Source organism: Triturus cristatus, chromosome 1_1, assembly GCF_964204655.1.
Source record: "Triturus cristatus chromosome 1_1, aTriCri1.1, whole genome shotgun sequence".
NCBI lineage: Eukaryota > Metazoa > Chordata > Amphibia > Caudata > Salamandridae > Triturus > Triturus cristatus.
The window spans coordinates 130,765,572-130,788,158 of record NC_140579.1 but is presented as its reverse complement, the minus strand read 5'-3'; the positions used below and the strand labels follow the sequence as shown (position 1 = coordinate 130,788,158).

At 42.9% G+C, this 22,587-nt stretch overlaps 1 protein-coding gene across 1 annotated transcript in view; it reads right to left on the bottom strand.

The window, feature by feature from the left end:
• Nucleotides 1-22,587, bottom strand: part of CIMAP3 (ciliary microtubule associated protein 3) — a 165,166-nt gene that overhangs the window by 72,362 nt on the left and 70,217 nt on the right. The window contains exon 3 of the mRNA XM_085615411.1: nt 13,082-13,180. Within this exon, the coding sequence (XP_085471537.1) occupies nt 13,082-13,180 (99 nt within the window). The remainder of the gene's footprint in view (nt 1-13,081; nt 13,181-22,587) is intronic.

Sequence of the window (22,587 nt, the reverse complement as noted above, 5' to 3'; positions counted from 1 at the left end):
GTCAAATGGGAAGAAGAACTAGCCATTCAACTTGAGGGCGATGTATGGAGGGAGATTCTATTCTTGCACGACAGAGAGACTGAGGAAGCCAGACTCATCAGTTATTTTAATAGCCTACATGAGGAGTACCGATCCTCAAAAAGATTACACCTGGTACACAGCAAATTTGAAGTGCTGGAGATGTAACACTGAGAACGGTGACATCTTACACATTGAATGGAATTGCCAGAACCTAGCACATTACTAGTCGCAAATATGGTCATTTCTACATCCTATAGTCAAAACTTTACCCCTATGGCCTCCTTAGCCATGCTACACAATATGTTTGACTTTTCAGGGATATCTGCACATCTGCAATAATGGTTGGTCATGACATTTTCAGACACAAGACCCTGCATCTTGTGACTGGTGAGGTTCTGTAAGACTCGAGACTGACTCCATTTTATTGTGCCACCATTTTGTGTTGCCCTCACGTAGGCCTGTGAAGGTAGCCTGGCGAACAAAGTGGCCTGGCCTTCTTAGTCCATGTGTGCATTAACTAGGTTTCTTTCTGACTCTGGAATGAACTGTGAGAAACTGACCTTTTCACCTGAAACTGACCTCGCAAAGCCAATTTCCCTGATCGATCTTTGTCTGAGATTGCCAATCAAGATACTGTACATGTAATCATGCCATGCCCTGCAGTGCCATCTAAATCAGATTAACCTTTGTGAACTATGTAATTATAATGTTTTGCCCATATCCTGCTAAAACCCCAAAGGCTACTCACCTGCTGACGCTCCAGATTTTCCATTTGTTTAGGAATGTAATTGGTACAACTCCCTTACATGCCTGGGGCAGGATAAAGAGTATATAAGACGTGAAGTAAGACCATCCTAGGGACTACCTCATTCAGTTGCTACGGCTTCTGTGTGACGTAGTCACACTCATTTGAGTTTAATAAAAATGTTCTTTTATATTTCAGCTTCTGTGCCAAATTCTTTATTATTGGTTTGAATGGACTAAATATCAGTGAGACCCCTGAGAAGGAGTTTGTATTTCTTCAAATGGCGCGGCCAACGTGGGCCTCATCAGAGAAGTGGCTATCTGTGGGAGTGATCTTGTCAGAAGACAGAAATCTACTGAGGAGGACAGGACAGGACTCTACTAAGGAGGTACTCTGTGCACGGAGATTCTGGGGATTCTTTGTCTCTGCAGCCCAGTATATTTCTGATCTTCCTGATTTTGATCCTCCACATGATGTCACCCCTGACTGAGAACCTTTTTGGCGTGAGAATTTAAAAAAAAAAAGACCGTTAGGTCATTTAGAACTTGGCAGTTAGAATTTGGACAACCATTTGTTTGGTAAAAGTCGTTATGCGACTCTTACTGTTGGTTTTTGCCTTGGATTGGTAAGGTAGTTTAGTAACACTTACTATAGCTTTGGAATTTTGGAATTTGTGTTGGCCAACTTTGGATTTGTATAGGTTTGTACATGCGAATTGCAATTTGTGTAGGCAGGTAATGAGGAGATTTTTCTCTATCTGGTTTTGTTGAACGGTGCAACGTACGGAGAGTACCTTAAGCACTACTTTGATTATAATATTGCATATTCTGCAGTATTTTTGGCATGCCTGTTTTCAAAGCTCACATTGAAGAATGTGTTGCTTTTTTTTCTTGGAGGTACCATAGTGTGATGTGAAGTAAATTAGCCGGCTCCCCTAGAGGGAATACCTAAATAGGTTTAGGGATAAAAACATATTTCTTCCTTGGTGATTCTGTATCCCCAGGGAATTAAAATATGGACATAATACATACAAGGATCCTTTGTTCTGCGCAATCTTATGAATGGAGATATGCAGAGCGATTTTTGGTGTTCTACCAGCCAAAGCTAGTGAATTGAGTGTATCTTGGCTTCTTGGAAATAAAGGTCTGTGGGGCTGTTTCGCAGTCTTTTGGAACACCATTGAGAAGCGATTCTTGTAAATATGACTTACAACTAGTATTTACAAATGGTTTGGTCTAAGTATAGTCTGTGGGCTGTCCTTTGTTTCTGTCTTGAGTATTGATCTGTGGGTTAAATGTGTGTTTAAATGTCTCTGTAAGTAAATAGCGATGGCACTATTTATGAAATAAATGACTAAAGCGCGCTGTATTGTGTGTCCTGAGTGTTTGCTCCTAGCATTAAAATTTAATTTAAGTTGTGTTGAACCGCAAAAATGAGAACATTTGCATATGGAATTTCACTTGGCGCAGGCGTAAAAAACTCATTTTTCTAAGGATTTACATGAGATATGTCTAATGTCCAATCTCTGCAATTTGTAAAGAACATTCTGAGGATGATTAATATGTAGCACAATTATAGGATATTTATTTTTAAGTGCCCCAGGTGTCAAAGTCGAAATTGGGTGAGGGCACTATTTAGGCAGCATTTTTTTTTTCATTTAGAGTAGCTTTTAAAGTGCCTTAGGTTTCAGTAAATGCATACATTTAGGTATAATACAAATTTGCAGGTTGTTCTCATTTGGGGTTGCTTTTAATGGCTCAGTGAGCCAATGTGCCCGGTGCAGAGGTTTGAGTTTAATATCAGGGTTGAAGGTTTTAACTCTAGCTGGACCTACTGAGACGTTCATCCATTTAAGGTCGATGAAATGAGTACCATTGCATAGGGTGGTAACAAGCATTTGTTCTAAAGCTGGTATGTTGTGTCGTTGTGTTCTGTAAATTATTAACAGTAGATGTTTTTGAGTCTGGGAATAGGAGTGGATTGTGGCCCCTAAAGGGAGTAATATATATGGTATGTGGTTTTGGATAGGGTTGGTTATTGCAAGTTAGAAAGAGTTAGGTAGGCTTTTTGTCTTTGACAGCTTCAGGGTGAAGAGAGAGAGGGCTGAGGAGAGGCAGATTTTGACCTTGAGGTCAGTAAGGTGGGGGTTAGCAGTATGTTGAAACAAGATAAGTTTTTGTATGACTCCTTTGAAGAAAAAATGTTCGTGTGTTTTTCACATTTTTGCATTTTGTCCTTCTATGAATTGTTCCTGCTGGTCCTGTGTGGCAGAAGCGACACAGTAAGTTGTATTTGACAGCTGATCACCACTAACTGGTGACCAGTTGTCAAAAGGAGGGTGAGGAAAGTAAAAGAAAGTGTACTTTTAATTTTAAGCCTGACAAATTAAGCAGGCCCGAATATTGGGTTTTGGGCTGCATGAAGTGCGTGCGTCACCGCTCATTTACATGTGCTATTGTAATTTGTCTATGAAGTGCGTGCGTCACCGCTCATTTACATGTGCTATTGTAATTTGTCTATGCTTTTTGTGCTTGGTATACAGCACATATATCTGATGGCTTGACATGTGGGTTTTTATTTTTATTTTATGTATGTTTTTGTTTTATGTTGTTGCTTCTGATACTATTACAAGTTTTCCTGTGTTGTGAGGGGATGTCATGACGATGTACATCTTTGAGCAACAATTGGTTGAACTTGCTCTGATACTAAATTTCACAGATATGATATTTTCATACTGTGAACAGACAACACTTCACCAGTGCATCATGTCTATTTGGCTATAATAGTATTGAAGAAAAATAAAAGAGATATACAGGATCAAAGTGTGTCACCTGCAGTTAGTCACGTTACTGCCCTTTCCCCAAGGAACAGGCAGCCCTAGATTTATGTTTCCTTGATTGGACCTAAGGATGAGATTATAGATCTGTGACTCTTGTACAAGGTGACCTAATTTCTATATTGCATTAGTTAATCATGTTCTGCTTCCTAAGTACCAGGTTTCATTTTCCCCGGGGAAGGAACTGGAACAGTAGCCGAGATTACCGTATATGGTGTTGTGTCACATGCCTGACTATCACCCAAGTAATTTCTTGTCCTTCCTATAGATTTTTCTTTTGCCGCTTCTCCTCTGATCGATGTCACATTGTGCCTTCTCCCCTGATCGATGTCACATTGTGCCTAGTTATTGGGGATTTTAGTTGTGTCCTAGTCCCATTTCCCTTTTCCGTATTCCTTTCACCAGTCAGCCCATTTATTATTGTTGGTGTATTGTTCAGGTTCACACTTCCAGACTTCCAGACTGCAGTGATGTACCAGGGAACCCCATATTATGTATAATTCCCTTTCGTATGACCAGATGGGTTTTTAAGGGAGGTATCTACATGTCCCTGATAATCTGTATCATGTGCTTTCTCTTTTGAGGGGTTCTAGATAAGGAATTTAGGAACACCTAGACTTAATTATTGAGGAAAATATGTGTTTACCCCATTAGACAATGCCACTATGTGTGAGGACATCCATTCAGATAGAATTCCCATGTAACTATCTACCCCTAGATGGTAGAGGATATGCTCTCACATTGAAGCCACTCCTTTGAAGATTGCAGGCCACCTACTTGCAGTCCCCTTGTTAAATACAATTAACTGTTTTTGTACTGAATTTGAAGGAAACTAACAACTGTGTCACATTTTCTACGTCACTAGGTTCTGCGGTATCAAGTCATAATAACCCGCAGAACGCTGATTTAAGCCTAATTCCCATCAGTGACAGCTACAAGATGAGGGCCGGAGGTCTTGGCCCTACAGTCCCAGCACCCAGAAAAGTAGCAAGGCTGGACAGTGATCGCCAGCGCGCCATCAATGGTATCTCCAAAGCATAGTGCTTGCTTCATCAGAAGGCGTTGAATATCAGAAAAGAAGGAGGAGCTGTTGATGGCAGGGTTGATTTGAGCCTTGAGTTTTCTACCTGTCATGTGCTGGTAACCTCTGACAGTGTGCAGTCCCTTGAACCCCTTGGCCTGAGTTTTGGCCACTCACCCCCCCTTTTTCTTTGCTCCAATGGAAGGGCAGTGCACCGGAGGCTCTAAGATTGACAAAAGGCACTACATTATGGTGCCCATGAAAGAGCAGCCTGAGCGTCCTTTGACACTGAATAATGAGTGTTGGAGCCTGAGAATGTAGACCCGGTCTGCACAAGATGATCTGTGCCCATGACCAATGAAGAGCACATTATTTGTAGTGTCTGCCGCAGAGGAGAGACACTGGTGCACTGCCTTGAGACATTGAGACTTTCGAGTGAGCTGTGAGTGTTTGCCAGGAGGGCACTCCAACTAAGCAGTACTATTTTCATGAAGAGGCCTGAATCGAGAGGCCCAATGCGGAAGAAGACAATGGAAGCAGATTTGATGGACGATAGAAGCCTGCCAGAGAGGCTTTGAACGGACTTTGGGTACAGTTGCACAAGCGATTCCAGTGCAATTGTATAAAGAAAATGTTAATTAAGTTCTCATTTGACTGAATTGCCATGGAACAGGAAGTGGCTCCGCCTCTAGCATCCAAAAATGGTCCACCAGAAGTGAGTCTTTGTGCTACTATGTGTGTTCGGAGACCTGTCCCGAGAGAAGTAGAGAATAATAAGATGATGTTACAGCAACACCTTGACGACCTAATGAATATCGATATAGACCTAGATTCAGATTAACATGAGTCTTAGGTTATTGCCTACGTAATGGCAAAAGGAGGGTCTGAGGTTCTGTAATTCTCGAGACTGACTCCATTTTATTGTACCACCATTTTGTGTTGCCCTCACGTAGGCCTGTGAAGGTAGCCTGGCGAACAAAGTGGCCTGGCCTTCTTAGTCTATGTATACATTAACTAGGTTTCTTTCTGACTCTGGAATGAACTGTAAGAAACTGACCTCTTCACCTGAAACTGACCTCGCAAAGCCAATTTCCCTGATCGATCTTTGTCTGAGATTGCCAATCAAGATACTGTACATGTAATCATGCCATGCCCTGCAGTGCCATCTAAATCAGATTAACCTTTGTGAACTATGTAATTATAATGTTTTGCCCATATCCTGCTAAAACCCCAAAGGCTACTCACCTGCTGACCCTCCAGATTTCCCATTTGTTTAGGAATATAATTGGTACAACTCCCTTACATGCCTGGGGCTGGATAAAGAGTATATAAGACATGAAGTAAGACCATTCTAGGGACTACCTCATTCAGTTGCTACGGCTTCTGTGTGACGTAGTCACACTCATTTGAGTTTAATAAAAATGTTCTTTTATATTTCAGCTTCTGTGCCAAATTCTTTATTATTGTTTTGAATGGACTAAATATCAGTGAGACCCCTGAGAAGGAGTTTGTATTTCTTCACTGGAAATCCCCAATGCTTCCAAGAAATGATGACTATGTCCGAATTCAAGACTATTATTTACAGACTTAATGACCAGCAGCCGCGGCCCGTGCAGGTAAGATCAGTGGGGCCCAGTGGGGCCGTGTGGGGATTTCGACAGTGGACGAGGGAACATTAATTATTTATTTATTTTTCCTTTGTGTTTGGTCATCTGTCGAATCCCCCCCAACCTAGCCCCACCGTTCTTACCTGCACGGGCCGTGGCTGATGACCAGACTGGCAAAATTAAATTCATTAAAGGGTGGGGATGTATGGGCTAAAGGCCATCTACTTACATTTCAGGGGCCCCAAACTCGCTTCTCCCTACATTCGTCCCAATTTTATAAATATTTACAGATGAGACACGCCCTTCAAGCGCACATTCCGGATGACACGAGGCTCCCCGAATACAGCCCCACTGAGGCCCAGACAATGATGGGGGACTTGGGTAAGGGGGGATCTCCCGTATTTACAGCACTTTAGTTAACAACACACCCGCCTCCTTAGATAAGTTGAGGGAACCATGGGTGGAATGGGTGGGCCCCCTCGATGAAGTGGACTGGCGCGATGCCCTCATGATCCCCAGGACAGTCACTCAAATTGATTCAGCTCTACTATCTACACGCTGCGTATCTCACTCCCCTGTGCCTTTTCCGAGCGGGGTTGCGCCCGGATGCGTCTTGCACAAGATGTGCCCACACCCCGGCTGACTTTTTCCATATGGTTTGGTCGTGCCCCCGGTTGGATCAATTCTGGGGGTCTCTCGAGTCAGAACTTGCAGAGGTGTTGGGGTGGGAGGTTCCTCTAGACCCACGTCACTCACTGCTGGGAATCACGGACGGGCTGGATGGGTCCATAAATGAAAAGTTATTTTTTAATACAGCTATGATCATGGCCAAGCAGGACATAGCGGCGGCTTGGATAAGTCCCGATCCACCTGATCTGGGGAGGTGGCGTACATGGCCAAGGGGTGCGGCAAGAAGTAACGTAGAGTGTGGGGGAAGTGGTTGGGTAATGTTGAGGGTTTCGAGTAACTTGCCCACATATTTTGCCTGTGTATGTCTTTTGGGGTTCGTGATTGGGGGTTGCATTGATTATGGGAATGTGATTTTTGTAACGATTTCTGTGCGTGTTGTTGTTTTGTTTTATGTGTTCAAAATCAATAAAAATTTGAATATCAAAAAAAAATTCAGTGAAGGGACCTTCGTGAAATATACATAACCAAGGACTGATTCGAACATCTGCCTTGACCTATGCCTGTCCCGATACCCATTCTCCTATGGATCCCACAGTGAATTGCTAAGAAGCTGCGTCTCAGGTCGGTGCATGTAAACGGGCAAAATATGGTTATAACAATTCAGTGCAATACATTCTTACTTGGAGTATTGCCGCTACACAGAAGACACAAGATGCAGGTTTGGTGAGACCAAGAGCAGTCGCATTGAAATGTATTTGACACCTGTGGTTCTTTTGCGAGATGCGAAGAGATGAAATAGGGAACAATTGTGTGCTAGATCCCAATTCAATAAATAAAGACATTATCACTTAGTTATTTAACATGGACAATGCAAGAAACACATTAAAATATGAGAACTCTTGGGGTATGGCAGCTTAGCTGGCCTTACTAAGTCTCTCCGCTGCCTTTTATATAATTGATCACTTCAGCTTATTACTGGTCCAGTGCAGGCATGGTTCACCTTATTTTTGGTGGACTGTTTGCAACCACTAAGTATGTTTTCTTGTGTTAAAGCCCTACATTGACCTGTGGCGTACCACAGGCCTCAGCCCACTACTCTATGCTTTATAACATTTACATGAGACCACTGTCTCAACTTACTAGACACTTAGAATGCAAACCCATCATATATGCAATTAAAACCCAGCATATTATCAACATTTTGCCCGGAGCCTTACCCTTCACCAGAGCAAGTGAAATATCCATGAATGGCTGGTCACTAACTTTTTGAAACTCAATGTCAATCATACTGAGTTGATTATTGACAGAAAATTGCATTATTCTACGTGGTTATCCGAGATCTTTCGCCTTTTGCTGGACCCTGTGATTTTGCTGGCTGTATAACTCTGTGCACTTTAGCCCGCCTACCAGTAGTAAAGTGCCTGTGGTCCCCCCAAAACATGGTCAAATTGGCTTACTCCTAATTGGTATATTTTACTTGCCTATAAGTCCATAGTATAATATACAAAACGATGTACCCAGGACCTCAAAGTGAAATGCCACTAGTGGACTGCAACACATATTGTGCCATCCACTACAGTGGTAGGTCAAACATGGCTTCAAGACTACCAATGTAGCGTGCCTGTAGCAGTGTACAGACTGCAATTCAACCCGTCAAAATAAACCCTTTTGAGAGGTCACAACCTCCCTTTTAAATTTTAATAAGTTATCCCTCTATAGGCCTTGTAGCTCACTAGGCAGACTGCATTATTTTTAATGGTAGGACATGTAGAGGTTTAATATTAACATGTCCTTGCAGTGAGTAGCACCAAAAGCTATTTTAACTGTGGCAAGCCTGGCTGTCCTATGTAGAAAGCAGAGTACAGATTGAAAAACCTAATACTGTATCTCGGTAAAAGGACCAGCAAGAAAAATAATTAAATAACAAATGTAATAGTCATTAAATATCCAAGTAAATGGGTAAGGGAGATTTGTAATAAATAATAAAGAAAAATAACTTTTAGAAAGCCGGTAATTAGCCTTGAGTAGGTGTGAAATGTTTCCCAGAAGTAAACAATAGGCTAGTCTGAATAGGCAGATACAAATCCTCTGAGGAGAGTGGAATAAATATGCAGGGTGGGGTCAGCACAGAGTCAAATCCGGCTTAAACAGGTATTTTGAGCCACGTGTAAAATCTGAAAGGGAGAGAAGAGGATGCCAAGACAATTCTGGCGTATTCCAATGTCTGGTTGCTTACGGGCTCTCTGCCTTTGTCCTATCACACTTCTATCTCTGGGTTCACAAATAACTCTCAGGGTACACTTGAAAGGAAAGAGAACATATTTCCAAGGATTGCCAAGACAATTAATGTGGACCCACTTACTACCTGGTAGCTAAAAAACTGATTTAATCCTACAAGACTGTCTCTGGGTTTACTGTGGGTATGGTGGCTGCCTAAAACTGGATTTTAGTCACAGAAGTGGGAGGACACTAGGATTCCCATATAGTCCTCTCACATTCCCAAGCGCTCAGAACCCAAATTTAGGGTGGCCAAAGGTTTTCGACATCTTAAAAATGTCCACAGTGGGTAAGATTGGTCCCGGTAACTTTTACCCCATAGGTTGCGGTGTGCCCAAGAGTCATTCCTATCCACTAGCTAGTGCCAGGCATACACATGGCACTTCATGGCACCCACTTCAAAACAAATCATGGATCCTCAGAAGAGTACTAGACCTGCTGTCTGTGATCCAAGAAGAGCCCTGAAATAGATGGACTCCAAGGGTCATACGGCTGACCTACTGTTCAAGATGCAGGGTACAACAAGCTGCAAGAGGTCTTTTCCTGGAAGTACGCAGCTGACCTGTGGAAACTGGATTTGAAATGGACAGTACTGTTGGCCCCTGCCTGACACCCTGTGAGCCTCTAATTGCCTTCATGCAGGTCCTGGGGGGGCTTTAGAAGTACAGGATTGGAATTAAAGTACTAAGTAAATCTTTGACTAGTGTGAACCTGGTTGATATATCATACCCGTGCTCTATCGCAGTCACCTCAAATTGCGCCTAGGCCCCAGTCTACAGCGGTCATTGACTATCATTGGTGCTTTGTGCTTTTTTGAGCTATTTCTACTTGAAACGTTACACATCCATAACGCCGCTTCTCTTGTTTAATTTTGGTCATTTTTGGATCATAAATGTATTTACTTCTACTCTTTTAAAAATAAATTGCTTTGGGATTTGTATTGTTTTGTATTTTGACTTTATTACTGTTTTGGTACTGCATAAATACGTTAGACTTTGCTCTAAGTTAACCTCGTCTGTTCTGTGCTATAGTTACCAGGGGATTGGGCTCAGGTTAATTGAGTGATTTTGAGGGTTAACCCTGATAAGGGTTATGATTGTTCCAGGAAGTGGCTAGTCACCCACCCCAAGGAATATGTTACTTACCATGTAAGAATCCGTTCGTGGCATGTGGTGCTTTCACATGCCAAGATATCATTGGCGGCTGTGCATTGCAGTTTAAGGGCATGACACTTTTCCGATGCAATTCTATTGAAAAGGCTACCTATTTGCACTTACTGGTAAATTCTGTCATGCCGGAGACCTCGACGAGTGTGAGATTTGGGGGCTCAGGAGCGCTGAAGCAAGGAGGAGGGAAGGAGAGAGAGAGAAAGAGAGAGAAAAAGAAAAAGAGAGAGAGAGAGAGAGAGAGAGAGAGAGAGGAAAGAGAGAGAGAGAGAGAGAGAGAGAGAGAGAGAGAGAGAGAATGCATCTCGTAAATTGTGGGTTGCCACAGCAGACAATTGTAGAACTTTTTGTTACCAGTCTCTATTCTGCCCCCTGCTCATTCCTCCTTCCCTTCCATGGACAGGCCAGTGTAGCTCAAGGTATGGTGTGTCTTGTCTGGGTCAATAAATTGTACAATGGAGCGGGAGAAGCACATATGATTACCTGACATTTTTGTAAAGATTGAGCAGGTCAGTCAGCATACTGTTAAGAGACAACTCCTGGAAAAAACATAAGAGAGGCCCAAGGCATGAGAACTTGCCTTTACGTAAGGATGAATATGTTATCTGTGCCACTGATGTAGATCATGCTCTGCTCAGTAAGTGAACCTGCACTCTTTGTAATGCGCATGTTTGCCTGAGGCCTGCCTGCCGTGTACCCACCTCTCCTACGAGGTTTATGGGACGCCTACTATGGAGTGCCTACTGACTTGGGGCTCGAAAGTGCAACAAAAAGATACACTTGCATTTGATTGGCTCCCTCGGAATGTTCACATTTTCAGCACCAAATCTAAGTAGGTGGTTGTAATGGAACCAGCTGCCACAACATTTGCATCTGGGTGGTGTTACCTGGTTCCTTGTCTTTGGGAACACTACGAACCCCAGCACAGAGGAAAGACCGTGTCTGAGATCGGAATCCATATTGCCGCTCTCCTTTAAGAGCCAGGGTGAGGCTATAGGCGTTAGGAGGATAATCCTGCAATCAAGAAGTAGGACACAGATTGACCAAGTGTGTTTAGATCTTTTGAAGACTCGTTGAGGCATGGACACTTGGAACCCTGCTGCGAGAATACGCTTTCTATACCCAGGAGCCATGTCTGCGGTTAGAGTGCTGGCGTTGACGCTTCAGAATATACCACAGATACATCAATACCACAGACCAAGGGTAAAGCTTAAGAACATCTACAACCAACTGATGACTTCTTGGTGGGCTGCACAAGGTAATGTTACTCCTCTGTGGCATGTCTCAGCGACTGCGTTGATTTGCTGTGGACTCTCCCACATTACCGTAATGACCACTTGCTGCTCTGCGCAGTTGCAAGGCTCCATCACTCCTGCTGTTATCTAAGGTGTAGGATAGATACTGCCAAGTGTTCTTAGAACCTGGCCAAACTGAACTGGAGAACTGCAAAGGCCCATTTCCTTACAGCCCCGCTGTGAGGGCGTGCTGCTTACAAACCAGAGCCTTTTCCGAACCCTGTGTGTTCATGGAGCTGATGCCCACCCAAAGATACATTATACAGAGAGAGAAACTGTTTCTCCAACCCTTGCCACATTTGCACTGCGAGAAAGAGGTTACTCTATGGTGATGGAGCTCTGACCAAGAGAAAATCTGGCGAACATCCAGGGATATCCGCTGGTGGATTGACCACAGTTCTATAATGTTCCTATGGTTTGCTCCCTTGTCTCAGAAACTGTGTGGATTTCCTGTGTCACTGCTGGCCACCTATTTCCTAGCACAAGTTGAAAGTTTGCATCATTCTGCAGTGGGTAGGAACCCCTCTTGATTTCCAGAGTAAAGACACAGGTGTTAGGACAGTGTTGCCTCGTCGGATATTATAACAACAAACATCCTACAGCAGTCATTGTGACCACTGGGTTGCATACAATTACTTTTGACACTGCCATCAACCAATACCTGCCAAAAACAAATAACATTGACTACAATATGCTGACATAACTCTTTGTGACTAACTTGCAGCAGACAAACATAGAGAATGTATAATACAACATGCCCAATCAGAACGAAGATATACTTGCAAAGGAGAGTGGAGTTGTTTCTTATGTGTGGGTTGTAAGGTATTGCACTTTTACCGATTAGTGAACCTTTACGCAAATGGACAGTCGTTTTCTTTGACAAAAGTAATACTATTGAGTGGACGCTCCAATTATTCCGCGTAGGCAGGACTAAGGCTGTTTTGGAGATGGCTGGTTCTTGTCCACTGTGACATGGTTTGCCAAAACCATGATGGACTGGGATAAGGCCTAGAGGAGTTATCAGTGGCTGAGATTCATTCAAGCACTCTACCCATCACTGTTTTGCATTTTTCAATGTGATGCCCTAATTGCTGACGCTGGACCCTACTAAAGAGGCCCAGATAGGCTGAAAGTAGTCCGGTTTGCTTGTGTACTAGTTCAGATGGGACCTGACAAGGCACATAGGGCTAGACTGTTCCTACTGGAGAAGGAACAAGGATGATTTGCATATGGATGGTTCTTATCTGAAGTGGCATGGTGGGCAAACAGACATATATAGAATTGAGGCCTAGCATCATTTCCCAGAGCCTGGAGTTAATTCAAGTTATCCACCCATCACTTTTTGTTTTCTACAGTTTATGACGTCACTGAATTTCTAAGATGACGTCACCTTCCCCGAGTAAGCCGTGATGACCTGATTTGGCTCTTTTCTGCAATCAATTATTAGGAGGAGGGAGCATATCAGAGAGACTTGGAGGCTTACCGTCTTCTCCACCGGAAACTGCACAGCAGTTCTTGCTCCCAGGGTGTAGCCTTTCTTGCTCTCTGGTTTCTTTGACAAGAGGTATACCATATTGCTCACCTGTGTTTGTTTAAAAAGGTTTCACAAATGTCAGTCCAGTTTTTTGACACATTAATCAACGCGATGTTAAGACTGTGCATAAATTTACATTCGCAACACACATTTACATCACGGAATGGAAATTTCCAAGAGAACTGAGAAGGCGTATTTCGCTTTGCTATTTGTAATGGGCAACAATCATTGTTGTAGTAAACAACATCACGGCATCACAATTTAAAATGACAAAGTAAACAGAAGAAATTACTTAAAATCATTGTGTCCTACACCCTCTCCCAAAAACACATGAAATAGCACAATATTACTCATAATAACCCTATTAGCACGGTCTAATAGCATCTTACTTTTTTTGTATACAACAAAAATAAACTGAATCTCTCAGAGATATGTTTTCCTGCTCGAGTTTACAATTCTTAATAAATATAATCCCGTTTCAATGTAACTCCTCTGTGTGAAACTAGCTTGCACTACCCCTGGGCAAAAGCTACAGCCCCGTTTTTGGAAGGATGTAGGTGAGGATGGATTGTTGGTTGTGAAGGGGACAGCATCAGACCGTGCCAAGTACTACACCTCTCGTCTTCCCAGTCGTTGCTATATGACATAAATCCCTCCTCCTGAGACAGAAAACAAACAGGAATGCTGACAAACAAACCCAACCCAAAGCTGTTATCTATAATAGGATGTAGCATTCTCGCCCCCACCCTTTTTAGGTTGAGCATTCAAGAACTGTTGTAATTTCTCATGTTGGCTTAAAGCCACCCCCCTCCTTTTGATTTGCTTGTTTTAGTGTCCTTTAGAAAACTTTGCTTGCTAGTGGTCAGCCCTGCCTCTTTGTTCGTCCTTTTTCCCTTCTGTTTCTCCCATGCAGCAGGGACTAAGTACTGTCTCATTCTGCTATGGCTCTTTGTGTTCTTGGGGGGAATATTTTTTTTCTTTGTTTCCTGGTCTATTACTGTTTGCCTGTGTTCAGCTTTGGAGGCAAAACTGCTTACATGTAAATATATAATTCCTCCCTTCCATCGCCTCTTAATGCCACAATTGTGTCAGTACTGCCTTCCTCTCTGTTCTTCCCGCTCTGTTGATTGCATTTATTCAGCCTTTTTCCACTTTTTGATGTGTACCACAGTTGGGCTAGTTTTTGGTAGGATATTTAGTTTGTTTTGGGCTTACTTTTTATGGGGATTAGGAGATTTGTATGAGAACATTTTTTTGGGGGGGTTCAGTAACAACAAAGAACTGAAACGGAAGATAAACATATGGCTTGTAATAAAAGGATTAATTCGTTTTTAGATTATTTATGCTCTTTACTTAGTGCAAGTTCTTGTATCTTACTTGCAAATGAATTTCTTTATGTATATTTTAAACAAAAAAACTCATATACAATTATAGTTTTCTAACACAGTATGAAACATCAGGTTATATTAGAACACAACAAAGCATATGGGTGTATATAAAAAAACCGACCTTCTTCAGGAATATGCAAGATTAAAATGGTTGACCCTTAGAAATCAGTCTGTAAAACAATTTCACTGTAGCATTAAAAAATTCTCAGATATTCTACATAGCGGAACAAACCCTAATTTCAAATTGTGACGAATCTCCAGAGAATTTGTAGATAATACATAGTCCTGAAGAAGGTCTTACAGACAACAGCCTAAAGACCGAAACGTCGACAATTACACTTATTTTCTGTATAATATTATCATAGGCTGTTTTCTTCTGTATTAATCAGTTGATCCGCCTTATACTGATTTGAAAAAGTTTACACAATTGTTACTGTGAAGTTCAAAAACATCTGTATTTCTACACATCTTCCTATTTCATTGTGTGCTTAAAGATTCAGTACCCTTCATTATCATTATTTACAATGAAATTCGTTTTTAGGTCTCGCCTTGGCAGCGCGCATGCGCTGATCTAGGAGATGACCTTTAGAAATCGGTCTGCTCCTTTTCAAGCACACTAGTGGTTGTGCTGGCATCCACCTTGCGGGAGCGAGCAGCGGCGCGCATGCTAATTGAAAACATATGGCCTGCTCGCTGTCGTGGATGCCAGCACAAGCACGAGTGCAAAGCATTAACATGTCAGTGTGTTTATACCGATGCTTGCAATATTAAAAGTGGCCACATGATGGCATCAGAACATCATGCATTGATCTAGAACAGTGAAACGGAGTTCTCCCTCGGGCAAACAGCTTTTCAATCACATTTTAACAATTGAAAACTAAGAGGCAGTGGATCTGTGGCAGGTTTCAGCTACTAGAAAATAACCTGGGGACAGCATAAACATCCTAGCACAAGAATCCTTCGAAGACCACAAAATGTGTGACAGTAAAATGCATGACAGCTGGATTCATTTTGTAGTGAAAGAGTTGCACACAATCTTAACCACTTTCCTGTTTTTTCCTTATGAGACAGTATGAACAGTTTGTGACCTCTGCACTCAAGTAAATACTACAGAGTTTGGGTCTTGCTGAAATTAGTCTGCTTTACAGATGTCTTTTGGGACTCCCTGAAGATGGGGTCAGGGGTGTGGAAGGTTATAAAATATCTACTTGACAAAGAGATAGAATGTTTCAAAAATCTACTTACAACAAGGTGACAAATTGTACCAGCATTCTCATATCGGACCTCTTATAATATCCTCACTCATTATGCCAGGGTTTGAATTCTAGCAAGGCTCACATTATGACACATTTCTGACTCTACGCAAAGTGTGGGGATTTAGGTGTATAATATGGTATGGCTGTGCAGCTGTAATAAACTCTCAAAAGCTGTCTTGGGTCCAGGGAGGCTCGTTTGTAAAGCCTTAAGTCCAATGCTTGGTAGCTATGGTTTAGAGTAGCAAGGCTAGTGTGTAGCATTTAACAGTACCAACAGTGGTGGTTGCTACTAGGTTGTGTCTTATCACAGGATACAAGTCCCATCCGAGACATGTAAACACTTTGTCATCCACTGTGGATATAACAGTGGATCGCCAACAGGCATTCCATAATGTTCCTTTGGCAGTCTTTGAAGAGGCTATCTGGTGAGTTATGTCACAATACATCACAAGCACCGAGCAGACCTCATCAGACAAACTCAGTAAGAGGATTTCCAAACTGAATAGGTTTTCTGCCAAACTAAATGACTGTGTTTCAACGTGGTTCATATTTTGCCCAAAAAATCTTTAGTCCTGAGCGAAGTACTCCATTCCAAGCTCCATCAGATAGGTTAGCAGAGTAGAGTGGTGGCCTGCATCAAAGTGCTACTGATAAATCTACAAGGATAACAGGATGACTGAGCCTGGAGGACATAAAACTAATCGGAGCATGCCCAGTGAAAATATATTTATTTTTTCATATTAAAAATTAAAGACCTACTTAAAAGCTATTTGTAACAGGCTGCCAACATCAATAGTCGTCATATTAACCAGAAGCTTAAGGTTTAATTAATGGCAAAAGGATTGGGCCACAAGGAACTCAAAGAGATCTGGACAATGAGACAGTTAATGCATGAGTGGCGTCACTAGGGTTGGTGTCACCCGGTGCGGGTAACTCATGGTGTCACCCCCTCACGACTTACCGCATGGACCTCCTCCGCTCCGAGTCCGCCAGTGGACACAGTTGGCAAATAACGGGACCATACAGAATCCTTCGTAACGTTTGTAAATGTAGGTCCTATATTTACAAAATGTGCCTGTTAACTACAGTGTGATAATGACTCATTAATCAGGTTGTACAGTGGGCTACCTGCTGGTCAACAGTTTATTGGAATTTATAATATCATAGGTATGGTACTTTTTACTGGTGTGGTGTTCCCACTATCCAGAAACACAATATATCAGTGGTCGAAGTGGGGAAAAAAAGTAGGGGAACTTTGGGCGGAGAATCAGAGGGCGGGAATAACCCAAGGATTGGATCAGTGGGCAGAGCCAGAGGCGTGGCCAGAATGCACAAACATCCCAATTTTTTGTATTTGTTTGGTTTCACTGCCCAGTTTTATCAACCAATGGATACACATGATTATTTAAGGTTATAATGAGTTATTGACAGTAAAATGTATTCACAAAGTGGGATATGCTTCTAATCACAGAATGTCCCCAAATACGATAAAATGTGGAAGTCCAAGCCATTTGTCTCCGAGCCATGGAGTTTCTGTCATCAGCACTTCTCCCTTTTCCAAAACAGCAGTTCAAACATGAATGGCTAAAAATCCTAGTTTGCAAATGTTTTCTAAATAATAATGGCTCTGCCATATTTGCCTCATAATGCAAGATATGCTGCATGATCTGACCATTTAAACTAATACATTGTTTGTAGCTCAAACGTATCAAAAGTTAATAAAAAATGTGACTTGTGTTGCTGCGGAGTAGATGACAGTTAATAGCTCACTGTTCTATGTTAGGATTTTAACTTATAAACTGCAAGTAACAATAGGGTCTCTCTGACAAAAGAAGTAGCCCACTGGCCTATTTACATTATGTGCACTTTGTGATCTGCATGGTACATGTTCTTTGCAGCAGGCACATTAACCCACTGAGCTACCTTTCCATGAGTCAAATCTTCCATTAGACAATATTCCGATCTCTCTCTAGGAAGAACATTAATCACCAGTCATCATGACATTTTTATTGTTACCGTAAATTACTGGAGGCCAGGAAGGAGGCAGCAAGCGCTTTTAAAACCATAATATACTTGCAAAAATGCTGCCTCAACCTAAAGTCAGCACCTGGTGTGGTCACACCGGTTGCACCGCCCTAGAGCTGACCCTTCTCAAGGGTCCTGTGATCTCAGTGACAAGGTCACTGTTGTTCTAGGGTGTACTGCTTCATAGGCCTGCCCACAAGACTGGAGGTGAACTTCAGTATGAATAGTGGTGGACAAGCCTTGTAGATTAACCTACTACACTTGTCATGCTAGGGTCCACCTGCTGGTGCTACGACACCAGGGATTCTAATGTCTTGCGAAGCCTTCTAAGGTCTAGCATGAGATAGTGCTCTCTCAGGAGAGTGGTCTGGTGGACTGGTTATTAAGTCTGAACCTGGGTCCCCAGTTCCAAATTCAGCAGCTCTGGCCATAGTGCCACATCCTCTCCCCCACTGAACACCATACTGCCCCACTGAGAAAAACTCAGACTGCCTTCAACTACAACCCAATTGTTGCCAGCAATAAACACCTGGATGCGGCTCAATTTAAATTATGCACTGGGCAAGAGCAATATGTGGCCTACAAAAAAAAGTGACAGCATCCTGGAAAAAGCAAACAATCATAGGGAATACAACATTTTGCAAACCATGTGAAATGTAAGCAGGAACAACATGGTTACCTTAACGCTTTTACACTCACTGTTCAGAAATCAGTGAGTGCTTTTGCCTGAAGAGTTAAGGACATGACAACAGGGCCCTGAATGGACCCACTTCAATGGCCATTGCTTATATCCTTACAAAACGAAAGCAGTATGGTAAAAAAAAGACAACATCCCTAGATACAGAGCAGCAGTACAAATTTTGTTTTTTAATCCTCACATTGCAGTACCTCCAGGATTGGTGCACTAGATCCAAGCCCAGGGAAAACAAAGCCAAGACAACAAAAATAGCGCTTCACTGGCAAACTGTAAAAGTGGCGCTAATGTGTTTGGGTGTGAATAAAATCAATCTGGCCAGTTTGCTACCACTCTGTCTTACTTTCTGAGGCTAAATATTGAAATGACAGGTGGACAGACTTAACAAGCAAAGCATGGCTGTTCTGTCAAGAAGTGACCTGGATCAGTGTTAAATTAGGCCCCCTTACACACATTAACCCAAATAATGTGTGGTAATGTGTGTGTGGAATGAACTCTTTGAGGGAATCACTTGGAGGAACTGACCTCACAGTGCAGAAAGACTGAAGCACTATTCAGTAAGGTAAAAAACACAGAAATGGTGCAAAAACTGCAGCACATCGCCCATCCTCTTTCACCATCAATTAATCAAATACCTACTTCCAAAGCACCTACAGTACAAGGCAGGTCAATGCAGCATTATCTACTAACTTCACTGGACTCATTGCATTTTCTATCCTTGCACTATCTCTTCCCCCGCGTGCCAGCTGACACCCTTGATCTCTGCGCTAACACACCCCTGACATCGATGAATCTCGATCTGTGGTATCTTTTTGGCCCTTGTTGACACCTTCCCTGGTGCCCCCCGCCAAGTAATTTGTGCGCGATCCTAACAGTTACCCCATTGTCAGTCCATATTTACCCTCAATACTGCAGGTGGCAGGAGTAGAGTTTCTTACCTGTCACTATGTTTCCAGAAACCAGACAGAAGAAGCATCGCACCAGGCTCATCAGTTGTCTCTTGCAGGCAATAGTAGTACTGGCCACTCACCTGCTGAGTTGCAGACAGGGGGGGGGGGGGGCAGGACTACCTCGGTCGGCCTTGCTTTAAAATTAAATTATAGTGGCAGTGGGGGCTGGCGACGGGCCGACGGCGACCTGAGACCTCCCCTCAGCTGTGGGTTCATCAGCAGACGATACTGAAAGTGAGCTTGTCTGCTTCCTCTTGTGTGCTTAGTTTCTTGCCCTCCACGATGTACAATAGAAGTCATGAAAAACATTTCTTGTTTAGATATCAGGCAAACCAATCATCAAGTGCCTGCAATTGGCTAAAACAAAATTGGAACCACTCTGCAGCTGGCTTTCTTACCTGAGGCTCCTGTCCTTCCCGATACCAGCATGGCAGTCTACAGACTGTGCCGCATGTGAATTTCTACCAGGAACCCAGAAGATGGCAAAGACATATGCACGTTTTTCTCTGCAGCTGAAAACGAAGAAGAAGGTGCGTGTCTCCTCCATCTGCGTCTGACTACTCACCAGACCACAGGCTCCGCTGACCTCCTCACCTCCTCGTCGTGATGATGCCAAGTCACGCGCACTTTGGGGGGGGGGGGGGGCAATGCGCATGCGGGAAGGAACCCCTCTAGTGACGACGCAGCGGAGGAGGAGGCACCAATAGAACAAGGTTAGGTTGCGCGCGTCGAACGTCGTCGTTGCGTTTGGACTGCTGGTGGTTCCAATAACATTGTGCACGCCACGGACGGTTGCAGTGCACGCACCACAGACAGAGTGACACACCGACCGGACCTTTGGTGTCACCCCCCGTGAGGGTGTCACCCGGTGCGGTCCGCACCCCCCGCACCCCCCTAGTGACGCCACTGATGAGGAGTGGAACAGCTCCGCATGCCTACCGAACCGTCGTACAAAAAACATGGCTTGAAGGAGCCCAATGTACATTTCAGGAACTCAACTCTCAGTTTGTATTTTCAAAGCTATTTTTTTTTTCTTCAGTACATTAAAAATGTTTAATTATTTAATGCAAAATGCTAATGCCTACTTAAAAACAAACATTGATAGAAATCTATAAATATTGTAATTCTAATAAATAAAACATGCAAGAATCCATCATAAACCTATGAAGGATGGTTCAGCAGAAGTGACTTGAAAGCACCCACTGTGATGAGAAGATGAGCTGCTTTGATAAAGCTACTTTCTGTCAGGAACACTAAGGAGAACTTCCTTGCTGCTAGATCATAGATGGCCAGGCTGTGTCTGCTGCTTAATAACCACAAAGTTATATTTGGTGGCAATGTGGGTTAACATTAAAGGCTGACCCTGATGAAGCAGTCAAATCTCTGAATACAGGTATCTGAGATAGCAAGATGGTCTCTAGAGGACATACTATAGGTCTAAACAACATCTGGTATCCGCCAAAACACCAATCCATGTTCATAAGGCAGCATCATCTTGAACACATGTTCATAGGCCGAACATTAGCCACTGAAAGGTGTATACTATCTTAAGGAAAAGGAAGCATTATAAGTGTTTAGCCATGCAACAGTTGATGTTGCACCAAGGATACTGTGCTGCATAACTAAATACTTATAAGGTCCCAAAGGCGAGTCCTATTGGCTATGCCAATGCTTGTTTAATATACACCCGTGTGCTCTGTTGTGTTTTGATATAATCTGATGTTTTCATACTTTGTTAGAAAACTATAATTGTATACAAGTTTTTTTGTTTAAAATATACATACAGAAATTGACAAAGCCGTCAAGGGTTGATTGGGTTTCCCACTGTACTTAATATTTGTAACAAAGGAGCGTCAAATATACGCAGCATATATACACGCATTAGAAAAAGGGCGACACACCAGATTGCTTTGGGTTTTTAAACAAAGGATAAAAATTAATGTAAGAATATTTTCGCAATACCCTTTTAAGTATATTTAGCAGTTAAATGTTATGTTATGTTATGTTATCCGGATTTGTAGAGCGCACAGCTGCCCCAGCAAAGGGGCGTCCCGGCGCTATGAGGACAAAATACCAGACACAGGCGATATCAAAGCACAAGCACAACAATACTAAGAGTTCAAAGGAAAGAGGAAGGTTTTAACTGCCTTCCTAAAGGCAAAAAGTTCATTAATTGCGCGGATATCAACAGGAAGAGAGTTCCAGAGTTTTGCAGCAAGAACTCTAAAAGAGCAGCCGCCGGCTCTAGCCCTCTTAAAGCGTGGGACTATAGCCAAATGAAGTCCCGAGGATCTGAGGGGACGTGAGGGTACGTAAGGCAGAATAAAATGCTCCAGGATCTGAGGAGAAGAACGCTTCAAAATTTTAAACACAAGGCATAGAGACTTAAACTTAATCCTCTGAGCAACGGGGAGCCAATGAAGTTTAGCAATGGTTTTTTTGGCCGAACAAAATCTCGGTAAGCCAACCAGAGCCCTGGCAGCAGCGTTTTGAACGCGCTGAAGTCTAGAAAGTTCGGCCATATTGGCCCCCAATAAAAGAGAGCTCACCAACCTAGACAAAATCGTCGCTTGTACAATGAGTTGTCTGGTTGGAGCATCAAAAAATTTAAAGATAGGTCTAAGCCTACGAAGTTTCCCAAAACATGTGGCAGCAGTTTTCTTAGTATGGGACACAAAGCTGAGCCTAGAGTCCAACCAAATCCCAAGGTTTTTAACCTCGGTTACAGGAAGAGGTGTTAGACCAATCTCAGATGGCCACCAGTGGTCACCCCAAAGATGACTCTGCTTGCCGACAATGAGCACTTCGGTTTTTTTAGCGTTCAATTGCAGGCAATTATTTGTCATCCAACGGGCCACTGGGCTGATTCCCTCACGGAAGTTAGCAGCTTCCAGGTCGGAGGCCCCACTTAATGCAACCGCCAGCTGCGTGTCGTCAGCATAGGACACCATAGTGAGGTTCCAGCGCTTGGCAACAGCAGCCAACGGCTGCACATAAAGATTGAAGAGTGTGGGGCTCAGGGCAGACCGTTGTGGTACACCCTGGGCAATAGGAGAGGGTTTAGATTGAAAAGGAGGAGTAACAACCCTAAACGTACGACCAGATAAAAACGATCGGAACCACTCGAGTGCCAAGCTATCGA